The sequence below is a fragment of the Hyperolius riggenbachi genome, chromosome 4, assembly GCF_040937935.1.
Source record: "Hyperolius riggenbachi isolate aHypRig1 chromosome 4, aHypRig1.pri, whole genome shotgun sequence".
Lineage (NCBI taxonomy): Eukaryota > Metazoa > Chordata > Amphibia > Anura > Hyperoliidae > Hyperolius > Hyperolius riggenbachi.
The window spans coordinates 284,851,088-284,873,161 of NC_090649.1; the positions used below are offsets into that span (position 1 = coordinate 284,851,088).

The 22,074-nt window shown below is 43.8% G+C and overlaps 1 protein-coding gene and 1 long non-coding RNA gene across 5 annotated transcripts in view; one reads left to right on the top strand and one right to left on the bottom strand.

Moving 5' to 3' along the window:
- The window catches only part of LOC137503838 (uncharacterized), a 126,017-nt gene extending 122,094 nt beyond the window's left edge, over window positions 1–3,923 (bottom strand). The window contains exon 1 of one of the 2 annotated variants that reach the window (XR_011019347.1): window positions 3,802–3,919. This is a non-coding gene — a long non-coding RNA (uncharacterized lncRNA). Of the gene's footprint in view, window positions 1–3,801 lie in introns of both variants that reach the window. The other variant, XR_011019348.1, reaches the window with a different exon arrangement.
- The window catches only part of LOC137503836 (uncharacterized), a 64,168-nt gene continuing 45,996 nt past the window's right edge, over window positions 3,903–22,074 (top strand). Inside the window, exons 1-2 of one of the 3 annotated variants that reach the window (XM_068231361.1) lie at window positions 3,903–3,970; window positions 17,997–18,270. In XM_068231361.1, the coding sequence (XP_068087462.1) occupies window positions 3,959–3,970; window positions 17,997–18,270 (286 nt within the window). In that variant the 5' untranslated portion in view covers window positions 3,903–3,958. Of the gene's footprint in view, window positions 4,339–17,996; window positions 18,271–22,074 lie in introns of all 3 variants that reach the window. The other 2 variants (XM_068231362.1, XM_068231359.1) reach the window with 2 other exon arrangements.

Genomic DNA, 22,074 nt, shown 5'->3' on the forward strand with positions numbered 1-22,074 from the left:
ACAAGTAGTTCATTGGAACTGTTTGAGAAATTGGTGCTGAGGGACATTAAGACAAAGGTGGAAAAAAGAAAGGAAAAGCGATTTAATTTGTCCCGGGCAGAGCAATTAGCATTAAATAAGCTTAAGAACGACAAGTCAGTGATCATAAAAAAGGCAGATAAGGGGGGGGCCATCGTTATACAAAATCGTTTAGATTATGTCGATGAGATCAAAAGGCAATTAAGTGATCAGAATATGTATAGGTGTTTGCCTAATGACCCCACGGGACGCTTTAAGGTTGAAATTGATGAATTGCTGAGAGATGCAGCTGATACAGGCGTTATCAGCAAAGATCTGATGGGGGCCTTATTAAAAGAATCACCAAGGGTCCCAGTGTTTTACACCTTGCCGAAGGTGCACAAGGATTTGTTTCATCCCCCCGGCCGACCGATCGTGTCGGCGGTGGGGTCCTTGCTTGAACCATTAGGAATCTATGTAGATACGTGGTTGCAACCTATTGTGAAAGCTGATGAAATCTGCCTTAAAGATACGACCCATTTTCTCAAAATGCTAGACCAGATTAATGTTGATTGTGTGGATTTTCTAGTGAGCATGGATGTGGTGAATCTCTATAACAATATCATCCATAGGGAAGCCTTGACATCTGTGAAAAAGCGGCTACAGGGTGATAGCAGGGTAACGAATGAGATGCTCGTTTTCATTACGACTTTGCTTGAATTTTGCCTTTCCCACTCTTACTTTAGGTTTGGGGATGAGTTTTACCTGCAGATCCTCGGGGTGCCAATGGGGGCCCCTTATGCACCGAGTGTAGCTAATTTGGTAATGTCGGATTTTGAAAGAACATATTTCATTGGTGCTGGGGCCCCGACTGGCATCAGAGGTTACTGCAGGTTTATTGACGACCTTTTCTTTGGATGGTCAGGTACAGAGGAGGAGCTGTGCCAGTTTTTCAGCACGGTGAATGGGGTACATGAAACTATTAAATTTAAAATGGAGTATGATCCCAATTCACTGCATTTTCTTGATGTGGAGGTGAGGAAAAAATCGGGACATTTTGAAACCGATTTATACAGGAAAGCCACCGATAAAAATGGATATCTATTGGCTAGTAGTTGCCACCCCAAGCCATTGGTGAATGGGCTCCCTAAGAGTCAGTACGTTAGAGTACGGAGAATTACATCCTCAGATGAACTGTATGTTAATCAGGCACGGCTCCTCACGCAGGATTTCATTAAAAGGGGCTATAGTAAAGAAAGATGCGAGGAGATAGCAGCAGAGGTGGGAGGATTAGATCGTGAAGCATTAAGAACATATAATAGTGAAAAACAGGATGAGAAAAATGAGGTTAATTTTGTGACCACTTTTTGTAGAGAGTCGAGGATTTTGCGAGACACGATATCTAAGTTTTGGCCGGTGATTGAGGTTGATCCCCAGTTATCCACCATTTGTAGGAATCCACCTAGATTTGTATACAGGAAGGGGAAATCCATCAGGGACCATTTGGTCCGTGCTGATATAGGAAGAACAGGGGGGCCCACACAAACGTTTTTGGGACCACCAAGAGTTGGTACCTTCCCCTGTCTGCACTGTCAAAATTGTAATGGTATCATCAGGGGGGCAGAGGTGAGACATCCACGACAGGGTACCCCAATTCCCCTTAAAAATTATGCCACATGCGACACTAAAGGGGTGATATATTACATCAAATGTCCCTGCGGACTGGCCTACGTAGGACAAACTAAGAGAGAAGTAAAGTCTCGGCTTAACGAACATAGGAGCAACATACAGAACCCCAATACTACCAAAAGGGGGGAGGAGGAAAGGAATCGGGATCCCCCTTTAGCAAGACATTTTAAGGAAGCTGGACATAGGGTGAGTCAGCTGAGATGGTTGGTTTTGGAGGTTGTGCAGTTCCATGAGGGCCAGGATCGCAAGGCCTCCCTATTAAAACGTGAGGCATGGTGGATGGAAAAACTGGGGACTCAGTCACCGTATGGCCTCAATGAAGATTTTAGCCTCAGATGCTTCTTGTAAGTTTTTTGGCCGCTCTCTGTTTATTGAAGGGTTAATGTAATTGCAAGCATGTGCCCGCCCCCCTAATTGATTTGGGTGTGGCGTGTATTTTAAATTTACTATATAATTGTAATGTGTGACCAGAGTACTTGAGCACTTGAGAAAGGGCCTCTGCCCGAAACGTTGTGCTTTTTAGTGTGCTGTAACACCGCTGTATATAAAAATAAATATTTTGCTGTATTACACTCCTGGAGGGTCGAGTCCTTGTGGATTGTTGCTGTTATAAGTTACTGATAAACCAGTAATCCTCCAAATCTCGAAAGATTCAGCTGCGCCTCCGCACGCCGCATACATGCGCACCACCCCCCGCACATGCATGCCCCCCTCTGTCACAGGCAGTTGTAATGCGTGCGCAGCACTTTGTCCATGCCGTGCATATTACAACTGCCTTTTAGATAAATAGCTATGCATAGCTCCCAACCAGAGACAGATTAAGATGTAATGGGACTCTAGGCCAGGTAGTAGATTTGGGGCCCCTTTGCGGTCCTTTTGGTAAGCTGAAGTGGAGAGAGATCAAAGGTCACAGGTGGGCCCCTTGACAACCATTAGGCCCCAAGCACCCACCTAGGTTGCCTGGTGGATAATCCTGCTCTGCTCCCAGCTGTCCCACTTTTGCAGGGACAGTCCCTCTTTGGGAACCAAATCCCTCTGTCCCTGTCTTCCTCATGTGTCCCTCTTTCAGGACTCATGTACAGATCTATGTATATACATATTTTCCTACTGGAAAATGTGTTTAAGTGACTCTAAACTTTATTCCCATACTTTAACCTCCTGGGCGATAATCCCGAGCTGAGCTCGGGGTATGTCGCGCAGGAGGAGTTCTCAGGCCCTGGTGGGCCGAATTGCATAATTTTTTTTTGTTACACGCAGCTAGCACTTTGCTAGCTGCGTGTAACTTCCGATCGCCGCCGCTCGCCGCCGATCCGCCGCTACCTGCCTTGCCGCGCAGCCCCCCCTCCCTGACCCCTTGCGCAGCCTGGCCAATCAGTGCCAGGCAGCGCTGAGGGGTGGATCGGGACTCCCTCTGACGTCACGACATCCATGACGTCGGTGACGTCATCCTGCCCGGTCGCCATGGCGACCGGGGAAGCCCAGCAGGAAATCCCGTTCTGAACGGAATTTCCTGCTTACTTGGGTGGGGGGATGCCGCTGCGCAGCGGCTATCATGTAACGCGCCCAGGGCTCGCTACATGAAAAAAAAAAAAAAAAAAAAAGTGCTGCGCCACCTCCTGGGCGATGTAATTGTATCGCCCAGAGGGTTAAATTGATATAGGTCTTATTTTCAAATGTTAATATGAAGGAAAATGAGCCTAGATAGAAAGAACAAGTGTGATTTGAATTATAAAACAATATATTTTTCTTATGAAATCTTTATGGTATGCATAACTATGGTTGTGCTGGGGACGTGATTAGGGGTGTGGCTTAAGTGTCCCTCTTTCCTATCTGAAAAAGTTGGGAGATATGCTCCACAAAAAAGCAGGAACTGTCTCTGCGCTTTTGCATCCTCTGGATGTATTTACACAGCATTGGCTCCTACAGAAGACATCAGAGAGCCTTGCAGACAGGTAAATCGCATATAGGTGCCTCCCTCTCCCCCAACTGTACTGGGCCTGACTGAGAATTTGTATAATTACTTATACATTCTTTACATCTGAAAGAAAAAAATGAACTGCGCCTCGCTGTAACATTTGCTAAGTATTTCCCGGTGAGAGCTGCATATGCACTTACCGAGCTGCATGGCTCCGAACGAGGACAGATGATGACGTTCCCCATCCCACATGACCCCGTTAATCAGGCCGTTCGTGTATTGGCACTCCTGAACGGCACAGCTCCCCCAGTGGACAGTCAGTACACTGCGGTCACCACGGTACACCTACCGGAATATATGTTGCCACTGGTGAATCAGAGTGGTATAACGCGGCTGATCTCCCCCTCCCCGCGTGAATTTGGTGCAGTCCTATGTGTTATAAGCAAGGAAGATGGCGTCAGTGGGGTAGCAGGGAGCGATCAGCAGGGATGAAGCTAGGCGGCAGCATAGAGCAAGCTAATGTGGATGCGTGTGGTCGGCCACAGGAGGCCACCATGGGTGATGCGGTATACAGGAAAGATGGTGCCTCTAGTTGGGAGTTGCTAGACTTTTGCGATGAAATCATGTTGCACATTTTGAAGTACCTTGACCCCTTTAGCTTGCTCCAGGCTGCTGGGGTGTGCCGTACTCTGTACATGGTCTGCAGTACTGACAGCCTGTGGGCAAAGCACTGTCAGGTAGGTGGGCTAGAGATCCCTGGGTGGGGGCTGTACAGCTGGACTATGATGGGACACCTGGCTACAGGTCTTTCTTCTGTACCTTTTTTTTTTTTTTTTTTTTTTTTTTTTTTTTTTTTTTTTTAGATCAGTTTGTCTAAACAAGAGAAAACACGGTTATGCCAGCTACAGGTGTCAAGTTAAATTGTGTGTAGATTTGCTAAACAAAAGCAAGCAAAAAATAAATATGTAGTGAGCTTCTGGAGTAAATCCTAGCAGCTGTTTCTCATGGTGTATGGACCTAAGGGTCTTCTGTTAGGTAGGGAACACACTAGTCTTTCAGTTTTCTATGCAGGCAAATTTTTTTTTTTTTTTTTTCCCTTCACAGCAGCTTATGTAATTGATACATAAAACTGTCAAAATGTGTAGAATCGTGATGCAGAATGTCATTTTATTTTATTTTCTGCGTGTGAAAAATGCATTAAGCGTGAACTAGCCCATTGATTAACATGAGAGCTCAATTTTTCTGTGCAGAAAATGCATATGAAAACAGTCAAATGTGTACCCTGCCTTAATGTCTCCACCTCCTTTAACAGGGTGTCTGGTGTGTGTTACGACCAGAGGGGCCCAAGCACTCTATAAAGAACAATTGATTCAGAGCGCACCAGAACCTGCTAAGGACAGCCAGGTGCAAGAAGGGATGGGTAACAGTTTAATGATTACTGTATGAACCATCTATAGAAGTGATTTTTTTTTTTTTTTTTTTTTTTTTTTTTTTTAAACCAACACAGGGCCAATAGAGAGCTAATATTGTGCTTGAGGGAGGGCCCCTCTGGCCCAAGGGCCCTGATGCAGTTGCTACCTCTGCATCCCAATATACTGCCTCTCCTTACCCTGAATGTCTATTAATCTTTCTAAACCATCTAATTGGCTCAACTTAGAAGAACTTCAAGAAACTTTACACATGCAGGCTTTCAATACATCTGAAAACAGGTACCCCAAGAGGTTAAACAGCCAAGGGTATTTATGGGAAGCCTTGTTCTGATTGCTCTGCTGCTGCCTGGGAGATCTGTCTCCTTTAACTTGCTCTTATCACCTCTTCGAAGCAGGCCGTATTCTCTGTGCCATTACCACCTGCTCTAATCTTTATGAATTGACATTTACTGATGTGTTGAGTTAATTACCGCTTAAAGGACTTCTGAGGCCAAATGACAAGTTAACTACCTGTATCCTATTTTAAGGCTGGCTGCTGCTGTGCAGCTCTAAGACCAACCCCCCGATCCACGCTACAGGAAACAGCCTGTAGCGTGGATTGGGAGGTTGGCCCTAGAGCGGCGCAGACCCGGCAGAATGGCGCGGACGGCGTCCTCCATGCCTGAAAATAGGATGCAGGTAGTTGACTTTTTTTTTTTTTTTTTTTTTTTTTTTTTTTGCCTCTGAAGTCCTTTAAGGCGGTAATTTTACCTCACTGCTCGGGAATTTCAGATTTTCATGCGGTAACTGCTTTTATGAATTGACATTTTGCTAAGTACTCGGTAAAGTCAGCTGTTTTCTGCATTACTGCATGTGGTAATGCTTTATGAAGAATAGCCTTTTTGTTGCCTACTAAAAAATATAAAATCCCACAATATTTGCAGCTAGTATGGTTTTGGTGGCCCAGTGACAAAAGTCCATAGATAAACTTGGGTAACTTGATTGGGTGGACCGCATCCTCTTGAACATCTAGGATTCAGATAGGTTGTAGTAGTAATGCGGTTTGGCCAGTTAGAATACTTTAGGTTGTAGACATTGCTGTGATTGGAGAACTCTTCCCCAAGAACTTTCTTGCTGGCTTACCTAAACCAGGGCTTCCCAACCCTGTCCTCAAATGCCACCAATGGTGTATGTTTTTCAGAACACCACAAACATTTTACAGGTGAGGCAATTAGTGTCTCAGCAGAGCTGATTAACTACCTCTGTGGATTTCCACAAAACATGCACTGTTGGTGGTACTTGAGGACAGGGTTGGGAAGCCCTGACTTAAAACCATACTAGCTTCCAGTTTTCATTAAAGAGACACTGTAACATCAAAAAGATCCCCTGGGGGGTACTCACCTCGGGTGGGGGAAGCCTCCGGATCCTAATGAGGCTTCCCACGCCATCCTCTGTCCCACGGGGGTCTCGCCGCAGCCCTCCGAACAGCCGGCGACTGTGCCGACTGTCAGTTCAATATTTACCTTTGCGGGGGCGCTGTGGCGACTTTCGGCACAGAAATAGACGGAAATACCCGATCTCCGTCGGGTCCGCTCTACTGCGCAGGTGCCGGAAACTTGCGCCTGCGCAGTAGAGCAGACCCGACGGCGATCGGGTATTTCCGCCTACTTCGGCGCCGACAGCCGTCAGAGCGCCTGCGCAGGAGCCAGGAAGGTAAATATTACGTCACCGCTGCACGGAGGGCTGCAGCGAGACACCTGACGGATGGAGGACGGCGTGGGAAGCCTCATTAGGATCCGGAGGCTTCCCCCACCCGTGGTGAGTACCCCCCAGGGGCCGTTTTGTCGTTACAGTTCCTCTTTAAACTGTAGGGCCTAAATGCTGTGATTAAGGGCCAGTTTCCATAGGAATGCCATAGGAAACAATGGCACTGCTTGCCGAATCACTTGCGCAATTTCTGCCGACATTTCCCGTTTTCTTCAATTTTTATCGATCTGGAATGCCAGATTTTTCTTTAATCTTTCTAAAGATTGTATGGTGTTTGTCAATTTATTACTATACACACCCTAGCAATTTTGTCAGTTTTCAATCATTTTTATCATAATTGGGGGGGGGGAATTTTAAGTGTGGTACATTGGTCATATTTTTGAAATGTTACAATCAGTCAGAAAAATTTATTGCAATTCTTAAATTGACCAGATATTAAAAACCCCCGAGGAGATGGGCTAGTCCAAAACCTGTCAGTACTGTAAGTGACAGCAATATAAGTATATTTAACCAGTTCGGCCTATCTGGACGAGCTTACTCATCCAGATAGGCACTGCTGCTTTCCCTGCGTGGTGCGCGCGATTGGCCGCGCGTGCGCCCGCCGCTAGCCCCCCGATCAGTGAATGGGAATATAATTCCCATTCACCAATCTAACTTCCCCGCAGAAATACCGACGCTTTCTATCCAGAGAGCGTGGTATTTCTGCCCCCCAGGAAACAACTCCCCTGCATTTAAGTTCCTGGATGCGACATCGTTCGCATCCAGGACTTTTCTCACTGTGGCCATCTTGTGGCCAAATAGTAAACTGCACCCACACACAGTTTTTAATTAAAGAATTACATTATCTTACATTTAAAATTAGCAATTTCCCTCCCACACCAAAAATTACCCACATACACTTTTTATTACAAAAAAAATAAAAAAATACAATAAAAAACCCCAAAACATCAGTTACCCAAAGGTCTGAACTTTTTTTTAAATATGCATGTCAAGAAAGTATGTTATTATAATATTTAAAATTATAAGCTTATAAATAGTGATGGACGCAAATTGAAAAAATGCACCTTTATCTCTAAATGAAATATCTGCACCATAAATTGTGATAGGGACATCGTTTAAACGGTGTAATAACCGGGACAGATGGGCAAATGAGTTTTAATTACGGTAGCATATATTAATTTCCAACTATAATGGCCAAAAACTGAGACATAATGAAATGTTTTCATTTCTTTCTTAATCTTCCTGTTAAAATGGATTTAGAAAAACATAATTCTTAGCAAAAGGTACTACCCAAAGAAAGCCTAATTAGTGGCAGAAAAAACAAGATATAGATCAGTTCATTGTGATAAGTAGCAATAAAGTTATAGGCGAATGAATGGGAGGTGAACGTTGCTCGGATGCATGAGATTTTCGGCACTGCGGCGCTGAACCGGTTAAGGCTCATTTTACTCTGGAAAAAACATACTACTTAATTGTATGTTTACATATATTTTAAATTAAGATTTTTGCTACAGAGGTCCTTTAACATCAAATTTCTCTCTCCTAGAAAAGGGTTGTTCATACAATTATATACTACCTGGAGAGGGAATATCCATACTAGGAAGGGCATACTGATTTTATAATTAATGCTGAAATATTCTGGAGAAGAATTATTTTATTTTAATGGAAAATATAACATCAGGGTGAGACTATGAAGGTGGCTCACTTTACTCTGGAAGAAATGTACTTTTATGTTTTTAAATTTTATTTTTGCAACAGTGGTCCTTAAGGCTTGGGTTTTTTAAAGCCACTGTTACCACAGGTTTATCACTTTGTCTGCAAATGGTAATTTTCAGGCGGAAAACATTGTGAATGTGAACATGGTCATACTTCAGTTGGTAATTTCTGACACTTTGTTAACTTCCTTGCCGGTTATCCCGAGCTCAGCTCGGGGTAACCTGCGCAGGAGGATTTCTCAGGCCCCGCTGGGCCGATTTGCATAATTTTTTTTTTTTTTTTTTGTTACATGCAGCTAGCACTTTGCTAGCTGCTTGTAACATCCGATCGCTGCCGATTCGCCGCGCCGCCCCCCTCCAGACCCCTTGCGCAGCCTGGCCAATCAGTGCCAGGCAGCGCTGAGGTGTGGATCAGGATTCCCTCTGACGTCCCGACGTCATCCCGCCCCGTTGCCATGGCGACCGGGGAAGCCCAGCAGGAAATCCCCGTTCTGAACGGGATTTCCTGCTTATTCTGATTGCCGGAGGTGATCGGAGTGGCTGCAGAACTGCCGCTGCTCAGCGGCTATATGATTTTAAATAAAAAAAGTGCTGCACTGCCCCCTTGCCGGCAGGAATTGGACCGGCAAGGGGTGGTTAATGAATGGGTAACTCGTTGAGAATGGAGGCCATTGACACAGCCTAGCTCTTTAGGAATTGCTAAGTGCAGCTAAAAAGTACTTTTCTGGGTTCCAGTCATTCCTGCTGATTCAGATTAAGGTGCCCATAAACCGTACAATTTTTCATCAGATGCTATCTTTTGATGCATGTTTTATGATCATAAGTAATCAGGAGGTAATGATCAACTGTTCCCATAACTGGTCAATTAGGGCATTTTCTCTCTCCAGATACAATTGTAAAATCCAACTTTTAGCTTGAGTACACTTTCTGTTCCAATCGACCAAAGAATCATTTCACACTTTTTTTTTTTTTTTTTTTTTTTGCACATTGCAGGTTTCTGTACAATTTGATCATAGTGTCACCAGATCGCATCTGCTTAAATTGTACCCTTAATGGGCACCTTTAGTCCAATTTTCAAAGTGCATCCAATTTGCATTAAATCTAAGCTGCTATTAGCAGTTTATCTCTACTTGTGGTCAGCCCAGTGCCCACCAAAAAGCGCTAGAGTAAAGCAGCCCATACACTCAGCCGATTTTCTGGCCGACCGATCGATCGCGATCGATCGATCGATCGCAAATCGGTTGGCCAATCGACCGATCGACGGCCGATTTCGATCGATTTCGATGGATTTCCATCGAACTAGCAGGGTGGAAAATTTAGGTCGATCTGATGAGATTGCTTATCAGTTTGCATTGGCCTTAATGGAAATCTGATGGCAAAAAAATGCCATGAGATCGAATTTCAACAGATTTCAAACTGAAATCTATTGGAATTCTATCCTGGTAAAAAATGTTCTAAAAACGCATCAGATAGATCATCAGATGCATTTCTTATCTGTCTGCTGCCAATCTGACGAGTGTATGGGCACCTTAATCGCAAACGCTTAGGGGGGGGTTCAGAAAGATAAAGGCTTGTTCCCAGTGCAGAATGCATTTATTGCAGATTGCATTTTATGGAGAAAAGCATTGCATCGGTTTGCATATTGTCAGATTTGTAATTGCATTTGTGCTCGTTTCTGTGGGTAAAATGCGTTGGTTTTTTGGAGTGGGAGGAGGGTTTGGGTTTTTCCCCTGGTTTCTTTTAAGTGTGATTATAACAAGAATTATAACAAGTGGAATGTGCACTAAAGCTTAGCACCGTCTGTTGCAACACAATGTGCGTTGTGATGCAATTTTTTTTTTTTTTTTTTTTGTGTGACTATTTGAGGGTATAATGCACAGTCATGGGCATCCGCACATAGGAGCGAAATGGGGTTGGCTGGCTACCCCTGCCCCTGCTGCCTATCATGTAACAGGCCACCAGCCAGCATCCAAACTCCAATCAGCCAGCAAGTGAGAAGAGGGCAGGAGAACCTCACGGAAACTGCACTGATATACAGAAGTGATGTCATGTCACTTCCACATATGCAGCAGTGTCCACAGGAGGTACTAGCACCCACTTCTTACTAGTGGCCTGTTGATCAGAGGTCTGACGCTAGCTGCTGGCATGTTACATGATGGGCAGCAAGGACGGACGGCTGCTTATGAGGTCTTCAGCACAGTGAGAGGGGTGGGGGCATCTGTCACTAAACGTGGGTCCTTATCACTACCTAAACTGGGGGACACCGGTGTCAGAGGTGCACACAATCTAATCCCTACCATAGTCCTAATGTCCCACCATTGCTAAATTCATGTAAATTTGGCTCCACCCATGACCACATCCTGGTCCATGGCCACACCCATTTTACTTGACATCAGCCCCCTCTGAGTCTTCTGTGGCTGCCCACATGCAGGGTTACTGGATGATGTGCAAGCAGTCTATGGATTGTATGCTGCCCAGTACAGGTTGCATCGCAGTGGAAGGCTAGGATGCAACTTTATTTGACCATTACAGAAGGATGCACTATGTATATAGTGTAAAAGCAGCTTTAGATGTGGCATTCCGAGCATTAATTCAGGAAAAATGCAATGCAGGAGTGGGCATTATATAGTGGGCCTCTATGGGGAAAACTCATGCTTTTGTGAATCACAACTGATGCATGTAAACAAAACTTGTGGAAGTTCTAAAGGCCTGTCCACTCCATACTAGTTAATTTTTGTTTGTTATATTTTCTGCATAGGAAAACTGAGAACCAATGTTAATCAGTGCACTAGTTCACACTTGAATGCATTTTTCGCATGCAGAAAAACAATTGACTGCTATGCAGCACTGTCAGACAACTTGTGCAGAAAACTGAAAGACCAGTATGGATCCAGCCTTAAAGAGAATCTGTATTGTTAAAATCGCACAAAAGTAAACATACCAGTGTTAGAAGACATCTCCTATTACCCTCTGTCACAATTTCGCCGCTCTTTGCCGCATTAAAAGTGGTTAAACAGTTTTTTTTAAAGTTTGTTTATAAACAAACAAAATGGCCACCAAAGAAAGGAAGTAGGTTGATGTACAGTATGTCCACACATAGAAAATACATTCATACACAAGCAGGCTGTATACAGCCTTCCTTTTGAATCTCAAGAGATCATTTGTGTGTTTCTTTCCCCCTGCAGCTTTCCCCCTGCAGCTATCTTCCACTGAAGTGTCAGGCTATTTCTTCCTGCAGAGTGCAGACAGCTGTGCCTGTATGTAATTCCTCAGTATGTGAAAGCCCAGCCAGCTCTGAGGAGGATTTATCCAGCTTTTAAAAGATAAGAGAGAAGCAAGAAGCTGTCCTAATCTAAATAATACACAGGCAGTGTGCAGAGAGGGGCCTGGAGGGGGGAGATGCATCACAGAACCACAACACTGAAGAACTTGGCAGCCTTCCAGACACAGGCTGACAAGTCTGACAAGAGAGAGATACGATGATTTATTACAGAGATGGTGATAGTAGAACGTGCTGCAGTAAGCCAGAATACATTAGAATAGCTTTTGGAACTTGTAGGATGATAAAAAACAGGATGCAATTTTCCCGGAGCGTCAATCGGACAGCACCCCTGCTGAGACTTGTCTCCCTCCCTGAGGACAGGAAGCTGAAAAACACTAAAAATTTGCATAGCAAATAGGCAGCAGCATAAGTAGGGAACAAGTACCTCCATCTTCAGTTCAGTTTCCTGTCCCCGGTCAGGATGCATGGGAGAGTCTCCTCTGGGTGCTATCCAGTCATGCGGCTGGGGCGGCGTGGGTCAGGACTCCTGGAGAAAGATCGTTCAGTGAACGATAGTGGGTCCTGCAGCGTGTTGGAGGCTACTCCTGAAGAGGCAGCGGCTTTATGGGCGCAGGCGCGCTACACAGGAAGCTCCGGTCTTCGAAACCGGAAGTCGTCATGCGCACGCGTCCCGCATGACGTAGCCACCCGGAAATGTGCAGACCAACAGCGCACCGGCCAATCAGGCGGCCGGGGCGGCGGAGATCATACACCTGAAGCAAATCAGGTAAATAAGTATTTAAAGCAGCAAATGTATCCATTCGTCATTCTGCTCTTTGAGTTTGACGATGGAGGACGCTGCAGGTTCTTCCTCTCTGCAGTCTGCAGAACCAGGCCTAGATCCCTCTCTGGCAAGTAGTATTGAAAATATTTACTTAGCCAGCATATATCTGTGTTAGAGGGAATATTGTATCTTACAGTCTTGTCTCTTATTTTTTCCTCTTTAGTCCAAAAGAACTGACAAAACTGATAAATTGGATAAACTCAATCCTCAGGCCAGTCAAGTGGGTGATTGTCTGTATTAATGCATGATGTATTTTTTGCTATGTTACAGATAGGCTAAAAAAGGTTTATGTTTGTTTATATTATAGACAAAAAAGGACAAGACTGATAAGAGTGTTCATCAGACCAGTCAAGATAGACATACAAAGAATGAGAGAAAGTGTGTTATCTGCAATACTCGTTTTGTAACCTCTTCAGCAAGAAAATTGTGTCAGGCCTGTACTGAGAAAGTAGTCAAGGATGAATCTCCTGTGTTGATGAAGGATTTATGGGCTGGATGCGGGCTGAGATGGCATCAGCCATTAAAGAAATTAAAGACTCAGCTATAGCCTCTACTTCTGCTTCTATTCCAACAGTGTCCTCAGCAGATATTCCACGGATTCCTGAGAATACAGATTATACGGCCTCTGTTAATACCATGGATCCACCTGGGTCCCCGGTATCCTTAATACCCCCTTTGGTTCAAAAAAGTAAAAGAAATAGGGAGGATTCAGAAGCTTCTGAATTATCAGAAGGAGAAATTTCAGAGTTAGAAGATCTTTCTGCAGAAGAGGAGGCTGTTAAATCAGATAATCATCAAAGATTTGCCTTTTGTCCAGAATTAATGAAAAGCCTTTTATCAGAAATGTACGAAACAATGGGTATAAAAGATGAACAAAAATCCTTGACACCGTTAGATGAGATGTATGTTGGTTTGGCGGATCCCCAATTTCAGGTTATTCCGGTTCATTCTTCCTTGAAGGATTTAATTAAGAAGGAATGGAGTAACCCTGAAAAGAGGGCTTTTTGGCCTAGGTCTCTATCTAAAAAAATATCCCTTTAGTCCTGAGGATCAGGCTTTTTGGGGTCCTCCGCCCAAATTAGATCCTTCTCTGTCTAGAGTGTCAAGGAAAACTGACCTATTATTCGAGGATTTTGGTAATCTTAAAGATCCCATTGATAAAAAGTTGGACAATATCTTACGCAGAGCATGGGAATCATCCTCTCTTACTTTCAAGCCTGCAGTAGCTTCTACAGCTGTGACTCGGTCTCTTAAATCCTGGTTACTAGAAGTACAGACTAAGATTGCAATGGGAGTACCTAGGAATGAGATCCTGAACGACTTTCCTAAATTATTTAATGCAACTAATTATCTTACAGACGCAGCCGATGATACAGTAAAATTAACAGCAAGAACTACTGCTTTGGTAAATTCAGCAAGGAGGGGAGTATAGGTGAAAACGTGGAACGGTGATAATGCATCCAAGTCTAGACTGTGTGGTATCCCATGTGAAGGTTCCTTGTTGTTTGGTTCTAAACTCGAGGAGACTCTGGATAGAACCGCTGATAATAAAAAGAACTTTCCAAATAAGAAAAGACCCTATCAACCTAGACGGTCCTTTCGAGGACCCGTCAGGTCTGACCCAGGAGTTAAGCAGACCCAAAACAGGAAGAGATGGGCTCCCTATAGACCTCAGAAGTCCAAGACCAACTTTGCTCCCCCTAGTAGATCTGACAAGCAATGACGCCAGGATTCCGGTAGGAGGGAGACTGGCTCATTTTTTTCGAGTTTTGGCAGATTCACATGACAAATCAGTGGTTACTAAAGATCATACTAGAAGGATACAGGATAGAATTCTATCAACCCCCACCACTAAAATTTCTGGTTACCCCCCCCCCTCCCAGTAGATCCAGAACGAGAGATATTTCTTCAACAGGAGATAATGTCCTTATTACAAAAAAGAGTTATAAGAGAGGTGCCATTATGTCAAAGGGGTTTAGGATGTTACTCACCAGTATTCCTAGTAAAAAAACCACAGGGAAGCTTCCGCTTCATTCTAAATCTCAAGGTCTTAAACAAGTGCATAAAGTACAGAAGGTTCAGAATGGACAACATTCACTCTGTCATTCATCTCCTACAGAAAGACTGTTTCCTGGCATCCTTAGACCTCAAGGATGCTTACTGGCACATCCCAATGCATCTCTCATCCCAACAGTATCTGAGATTCGCAGTTCCAATCGGAGGGAAGGTAAGACATTTTCAGTTTTCTGTTTTACCTTTCGGAATATCTTCAGCTCCATGGCTGTTTACTAAAGTAATTGCTGAAGTATTAGCCATCCTAAGATCGAGGTCCATTAATGTACTTGGATATTTAGACGATTTCTTGTTTTGGGGTCCTTCTCAATTTGTAATTACTCAGTCAGATAGCCATTGAGTTCCTCCAAAATTTGGGGTGGCTGATTAACTGGGAAAAGCCTTCTTCTTTAACACCGAGTCAGTCCATGGAATTTTTAGGGTTCACTATTTCCACTAGGGAGGAAAGGACTTTTTTGCCTGTTAGAAAAATATCTGTAATTACAGAATATATTTTTTTCTTTTCAGAAAGCAAGGACAATTTCTCTAAGAAAGGCCATGTCTCTACTAGGACTTTTAACGGCCAGCTTTCCAGCAGTACAATGGAGCCAATTTCATGCGAGAATTCTGCAAATATGGATTCTAAAAGCTTGGAACAAGAAGTTGTCAATGCTGGACAAAAAGATATTGATACCCCACTATGTGAAAGTCTCCCTGATGTGGTGGCAGGATCAATCACACATCGCAGAAGGTCGTATGTGGAATTATCCGGTTCAGAAAGTGCTGACGACGGATGCCAGTTCCTGGGGATGGGGAGCCCACTTAGATTCCTTGCCAGCCCAGGGTCAATGGTCCAGGACAATGTCTTTGAAGTCATCAAACAGCAGAGAGCTGGAAGCAGTTTATCAGGCATTACAACACTTCAGTACTCCTCTCAAGAATACACATGTAACAGTCAGAACAGACAACAGCTGTGTAGTAGCATATCTGAACAGACAAGGGGGGACAAGGAGTATGACCTTATGGACCCAGACTTTTCGGATCGTTTCTTGGGCAGAAAACAATGTCAAATCCTTGACGGCAGTCCACCTGAAAGGCACATCAAATTCCCTGGCAGATTCCTTGAGCCGTTCAAAGTTAGACCAGAACGAATGGTCCCTCAATCATCGGGTTTATCAGCAGATAGTGGATCAATGGGAACTCCCGGAGGTGGATCTATTTGCCAGGAGAACGAATATGAAATGTCTAAAGTTTTTTGTTCCCTATATCCGCAGGACAATCCTTGGAAACTGGATGCATTCTTAATAAACTGGGGATCACATCTGATGTACGCTTTTCCGCCCATACCTCTTTTACCAAAGGTACTGAAGAAGATCATTCAGGATCAAGCCAAAGTAATTCTCATCGCTCCACTATGGCTAAAGAGACCTTGGTTCACATTACTTCAAGCTATAGCAGTCTCAAAACCGATCATACTCCCACTTCAAACAGATCTATTGAACCAGGGGCAAATTTTTCACCCGAATCTGAAACTCCTTCACCTCTCAGCATGGAGGCTGAATGGCGCATCTTGAAAGATAAAGGGTTCTCCAATAGGCTCACAGAAACTTTAATTCAAAGTAGGAAAAAAGTCACTCGGCAGATCTATAACAAAGCCTGGAAAGTGTTTAAGAGATGGTGTGCAGAAAGATCATTGGAAGCAAGTTCATCATCTTCTGTATTGGAATTTCTTCAAAGTGGCTACGAAAAAGGTCTGAGTGCAAGTACGCTTAAGGTACAAGTTTCTGCATTAAGTGTTTTTCTAGAAAGAAAGTTAGCTCAAGAGTTTGTTATTCGATTCTTTCAGGCACTAAAGAGATTGAGACCGGTGATGAGACCTAGAATTCCATCTTGGGACCTAAATACAGTTTTACAAGGACTTTGTGAAGCTCCGTTTGAGCCGATTGAAAATATATCAGACAAATATTTATCATTGAAAACAGCATTCCTTATTGCCATTACTACGGCTAGGAGAATAGGAGAAATTCAAGCATTATCAATAAGAGAACCATACTGCATAATATCGGATGATAGGGTTACATTACGTCCAGATATTACCTTTTTACCAAAGGTAGTATCCAAATTTCATAGAACTCAAGATATCTTTTTACCCTCATTCTGTCAAGACCCAGCTAATGAGAAAGAAAAGAGGTTACACTGCTTGGATGTAAAGAGGTGTCTCATTCAATACTTGGAAATGACAAAACAGTGGAGGAAGTCCGACGCAATATTCGTTCTGTTTTCGGGAAAATTCAAGGGGAACAAAGCTTCTAGAGGAACATTATCCAGATGGATAAAACAGGCGATTGCTACTGCTTACAAGACTCAAAATAAACAGCTATCTTCCACAATTAAAGCTCACTCGACTAGAGGAGTCTCGGCATCTTGGGCAGAGAGGGCTGGGGCCACTATTGAGCAGATCTGCAGAGCTGCGACTTGGTCCAACCACAACACCTTCGTCAAGCATTATAGATTGAATATTTTAGCTAGCGCAGATTTAACTTATGGGAGAAAAGTATTACAGGCTGTAGTCCCTCCCTAAGAGAATAATCTTGGTTATCATCTCAGCAGGGGTGCTGTCCGATTGACGCTCCGGGAAAGATCAACTTACCTTCGGTAACGTCTTTTCCGGAAGTCAAGAGGACAGCACCCCTGCAACCCACCCTATGTTTGAGGGTTTATGAGGAATAAAGAATTACATTTTTTCAGCATCAATGGTTGTCCGTGTCTTTTTTATAACTGAAGATGGAGGTACTTGTTCCCTACTTATGCTGCTGCCTATTTGCTATGCAAATTTTTAGTTTTTCAGCTTCCTGTCCTCAGTCAGGGAGGGAGACAAGTCTCAGCAGGGGTGCTGTCCTCTTGACTTCCGGAAAAGACGTTACCGAAGGTAAGTTGATCTTTTGTTACGGAGTCTCTTTAAAGTTAACTTGAGGTGAGTTATATGAAGGCTGCCATATTTCCTTTAAAAAAAAAACTGCCTGGCTATACTGTTGAGCCTCTGCCTCTTAATATTTTCAGCTGTAGCCCCTGAACAAGCATGCAGCAGATCAGATGTCTGACAAGCTTGTTTCAGGTAAGTGATTCAGACACTACTGCAGCCAAATAGATCAGCAGAGCTGCCAGCAGGTATTGTGTAAAAGGAAACCAATATGCCAGCCTTCATATCACTCTCCCCTTGGGTTCACTTTGAAGGACTAGTATAAGAAACTGAGAAAGTATCCTTGCACCCTAACTTTTTCCTAGTTTCCTTTTATAGACTATCTTTTCACTGTAAGCTTACATGGGGATTTTTTCTGTCTTTTAGGTTATGTTTGGCTCTGACTGTAGGAATAATTGTGGTGACTGTACCCCCAAAGAAGCCTTTAAACTGCTGTACATGTGGAAGAGTTTGTACAGGACTCTACCTTACAACAGACAATTGCAAGCCCTGTTTTTTTCAGGATTGAATGAAAAACGATATTGGATGCAGTGGCTTGTACTGGAAGAAATTGTTCCACTGCCATCCCTCTTACTCCCTGGTCGCAAAATTGCAGATATTTGGGGAATGCCTCAAGATCTCTTGCATGAAAAATATAAAGGTTAGTCTCAGTCCTTTGTTTGGTGCTAGATAATTGAAAACCATTTTCCTGGCTCTAATGGCAGTTTTAAAAGGACAACTGTAACAAGGGATGTGGAGGAAATGTATTTCCTTATAAACAATGCCAGTTGCCTGGGAGTCCTGCTGATCTATTCATCTGTAGTAGTGTCTGAATAATACCAGAAACAAGCATTCAGCTAACCTTGTCGGATCAGACAAGGTCAAACACCTGCTGCATGCTTGTTCAGGGTCTAAAGCTAAAAGAAGCAGAGGATCAGGATAGCCAGGCAACTGGTATTGCTTAGACTGAAGCCATTAAAATTACCTCTATTTCCCAGTCCTGTTAGCATTAAGGGCTCTTTCACACTTGGACGTTGCGTTAGATGTGACATTAAGGTCGCATAACGTGCCCCGAACGCAACGCATGTGAGCTTTGAAGTTGGATGTTATATAGAGCCGTGTTATGCGTCTCTTCATGCATCTGTGATGCATACTTTTTGACGCATACTATCGGACGAAAAACGGTGCATGCGGCAAATTAAAAAAAACAAACAGTACTGAGCATGTGCAAACATCCGACCGCAGCCACATGCGAGTATAACACACAGCACGCTGCACTTTAATTTACCGTGCTGCGTTATACTCCAACGCAACGTGGGCACTGGCCCATTGACTTTTCAGTGCTGTGACTTGGGCTGCGTTACAGGCTGCTCTAACATGCCCCTGTAACATCCCATTGTGAAAGCAGCCTTAAAGGGAAGGTCCAAGCAAAAAAAAAAAATGAGTTTCACTTACCTGGGGCTTCTACCAGCCCCATGAAGCCATCCTGTGCCCCCGTAGTCACTCACTGCTGCTCCAGTCCCCCGCTGGCAGCTTTCTGACCTCAGAGGTCAGGGGCGAATTGCGTACATTTTTACACATTCCCGCTAGTGCAGGAACATTAACGCATACATTTTTACCCGTTAGTGGTGCAACGCGTACATTTTTGTTCCTGCACTAGCTGGAATGCGTAAAAATGTATGCAATGTGGCCCTGACCTCCGAGGTCAGAAAGCTGCCAGCAGGGGACTGGAGCAGCAGTGAGTGACTACGAGGGCACAGGATGGCTACATGGGGCTGGTAGAAGCCCCAGGTAAGTAAAACTCATTTTTTTTTTTTTTTGCTTGGACCTTCCCTTTAAGCCGCATCTACACGAGTAGATGCGGCCGCGATGCTCCTTATCAATCGAGCCGCTGATGCGGCTCGATTGATAAGATCCGACAGGACGGATCTCTGCACCGCCGATTCCCTGCTCGCTCCCCGCGAGGGGACAATGGCAGGGAATCGTGCGGGAGATAAGCGGGGACGAGCGGGCACAAGCGGGGAATCGAATGCGGCGGGCAAGCAGAAGAGGCGATCCGGCGGCTAATCGAGCCGCCGGATCGCTGCAATATGGCATGGTGTAGATGGGGCTTTGGATCATAGATGATTCGCTGCATCCCTGAGGCAGAACTAGGTATTTATTCCCCGGGGCAAAATGCTATGACTTTCTGAGGGCCTATTCACACTAAAGGTGGCCACACACTATACAATAAAATGATCTGATTTTACAGCAATTCGACAAACTATCGGATCTCCCAAAAAAATTGACAGCTTCGATCGGATTTCCCGTTTTTTCTTTTTTGTTTATCGATCCGGAATGCCAGATTTTTTTCTTCAACCCTTCTAAAGATTGTATGGTACGTGCCCCTGCTAACTATGAGCTCTGAAGCGAGATTTATTCTTGCTTCAGAGTCTCTTTAATGCTGAAGAGGACTGGGAAATGGAGGTCATTTTAATGGCTTCAGACTCTCTTTAAAAGAAAACTACAAATATGAAATGATAGCAGGATTTTTTTCAGAATGGTCAAATGTAACTGTAATTTATGTAATAAACAGGAATCGCTAAAGTGTTTGTAGCAAAATAGGTAAATGCAGTTTTGAGTAGCAATGTGGTTGTCAGTGGTAATTGTAATGCTAAATGGCAAATCATTGCATGAGATATTGACGTACAGAGGGAAAATTTAGATCTATGAAAATACAAAATGATCAAAAGTTGATGAACTGACATACAGGAAGGGTTTTTGACATTTACATGTTTTTCCTTCTCGTGTATAAAATATCTCACACTAAATCTAACAATTTCTTCTAGACTTCCAATCAACTGAAAAACCAAATTGGTTGAATTGCATCAAATTGTAAATATTTGGGCACCTAAAGTCAATATCTGTACACAGTTGTACAGGTTAGTGATAGTGTAACTTGCTAGTTCCACCTATAGGCCATTTATGTATGGTGTTGCTATGATTTACTGCTGCAGGGGGAGGCAGCCCTTTGGCTACTTTTTTTTTTTTTTTTTTTTTTTCCCCCATGGTCGACAGTTTTGTGGTCGACCAAGTGTGGAGGCAGCCAAGATGAGGTGACAATGGTTTGATAAAGAAAGGGCATATCGTACAGGCGATAAAGTCCTCTACAAAGCTGCGAAATACAAACTGCAGAGAGCCATTATCGCCGCAAAAAAAGATTATTCTCAAAAACTTGAGGAAAATGTTTCTAACGCCGACTCATGCACAGTATGGAAATCTCTACATGAAATTACCAGCTGCAGGAAAATCTCCTCCCCCCCCCCTCACTACATAACCTGCAGCTTGCAGATGAACTGAATACATTTTATTGCAGGTTTGACACTACCAACAAAAGCCAAACACAAGTCAATTTGCATCTCTGCCACAGGCAAACTGAACACTCTTCCTGCCAGCCAACGTCTCCACCCCCTTCGGTGCCTCAGCAACTACACAACACAGGAGGCCAGACACAATCTATTGACCTGTCCCCAGATGTGCATGCTCTAACAATATGCCAATCAGATGTAAATGGACTCTTTAAAAAACAAAACACCAGGAAAGCAATGGGACCAGACGCTGTGTCTGCGAAATGCATGAATCTCTGTGCCAACCAATTAGCGCCTGTATTTACAGACATATTCAAAGCATCTCTAGAACTCTCAATTGTTCCTGTCTGTTTTAAAAGCACAACTATTGTACCAATTAAAAAAAAAAAAAACTACATGTTTAAATGATTACAGGCCTGTTGCCCTGACATCACTGGTCATGAAAGCATTTGAAAAACTGATAATGACTTATCTGAAATCCATCACAGATCCCCTGCTGGACTCTTTGCAATTTGCCTACAGGCCTAACCTATCCGCAGACGATGCCGTGAACATGTGTATGCATTATGTACTACAGCATTTGGATATCCCAGAAACCTACACCAGGATTTTATTTATATATTTCAGCTCTGCATTTAATACCATAATTCCATCACTGCTGCACAGCAAGCTCTCCCAGCTACATACCTGAATCCCTCTGCAAATGGATAACCGACTTCTTAACCGACAGACAGCGTGTTAGACTTGGTAAACTCACATCAAGCTCTCTGACAGTCAGTACTGGTGCACCCCAGGGCTGTGTGCTTTCCCCACTGCTGTACTCACTTTACACCAATGACTGCATCTCCACAGATCCATCTGTTAAGGTTCTGAAGTTTGCAGACGACACAACAGTTGTTGGTCTCATTCAAAACGGGGATGAGTCTGCATACAGGCATGTGGTGGGACAGCTTTCCTCCTGGTGCAGCAGCAACAACTTGGAACTAAATGCTCTCAAAACCATGGAGATAATAGACTTTAGGAGATCTCCCCCCCCCCCCCCCCAGCACCTCCCCTTAACCATAAATGGATCCACAATAACCCAAGTAGTCATTCAAGTTTCTTGGGTCCACGATCTC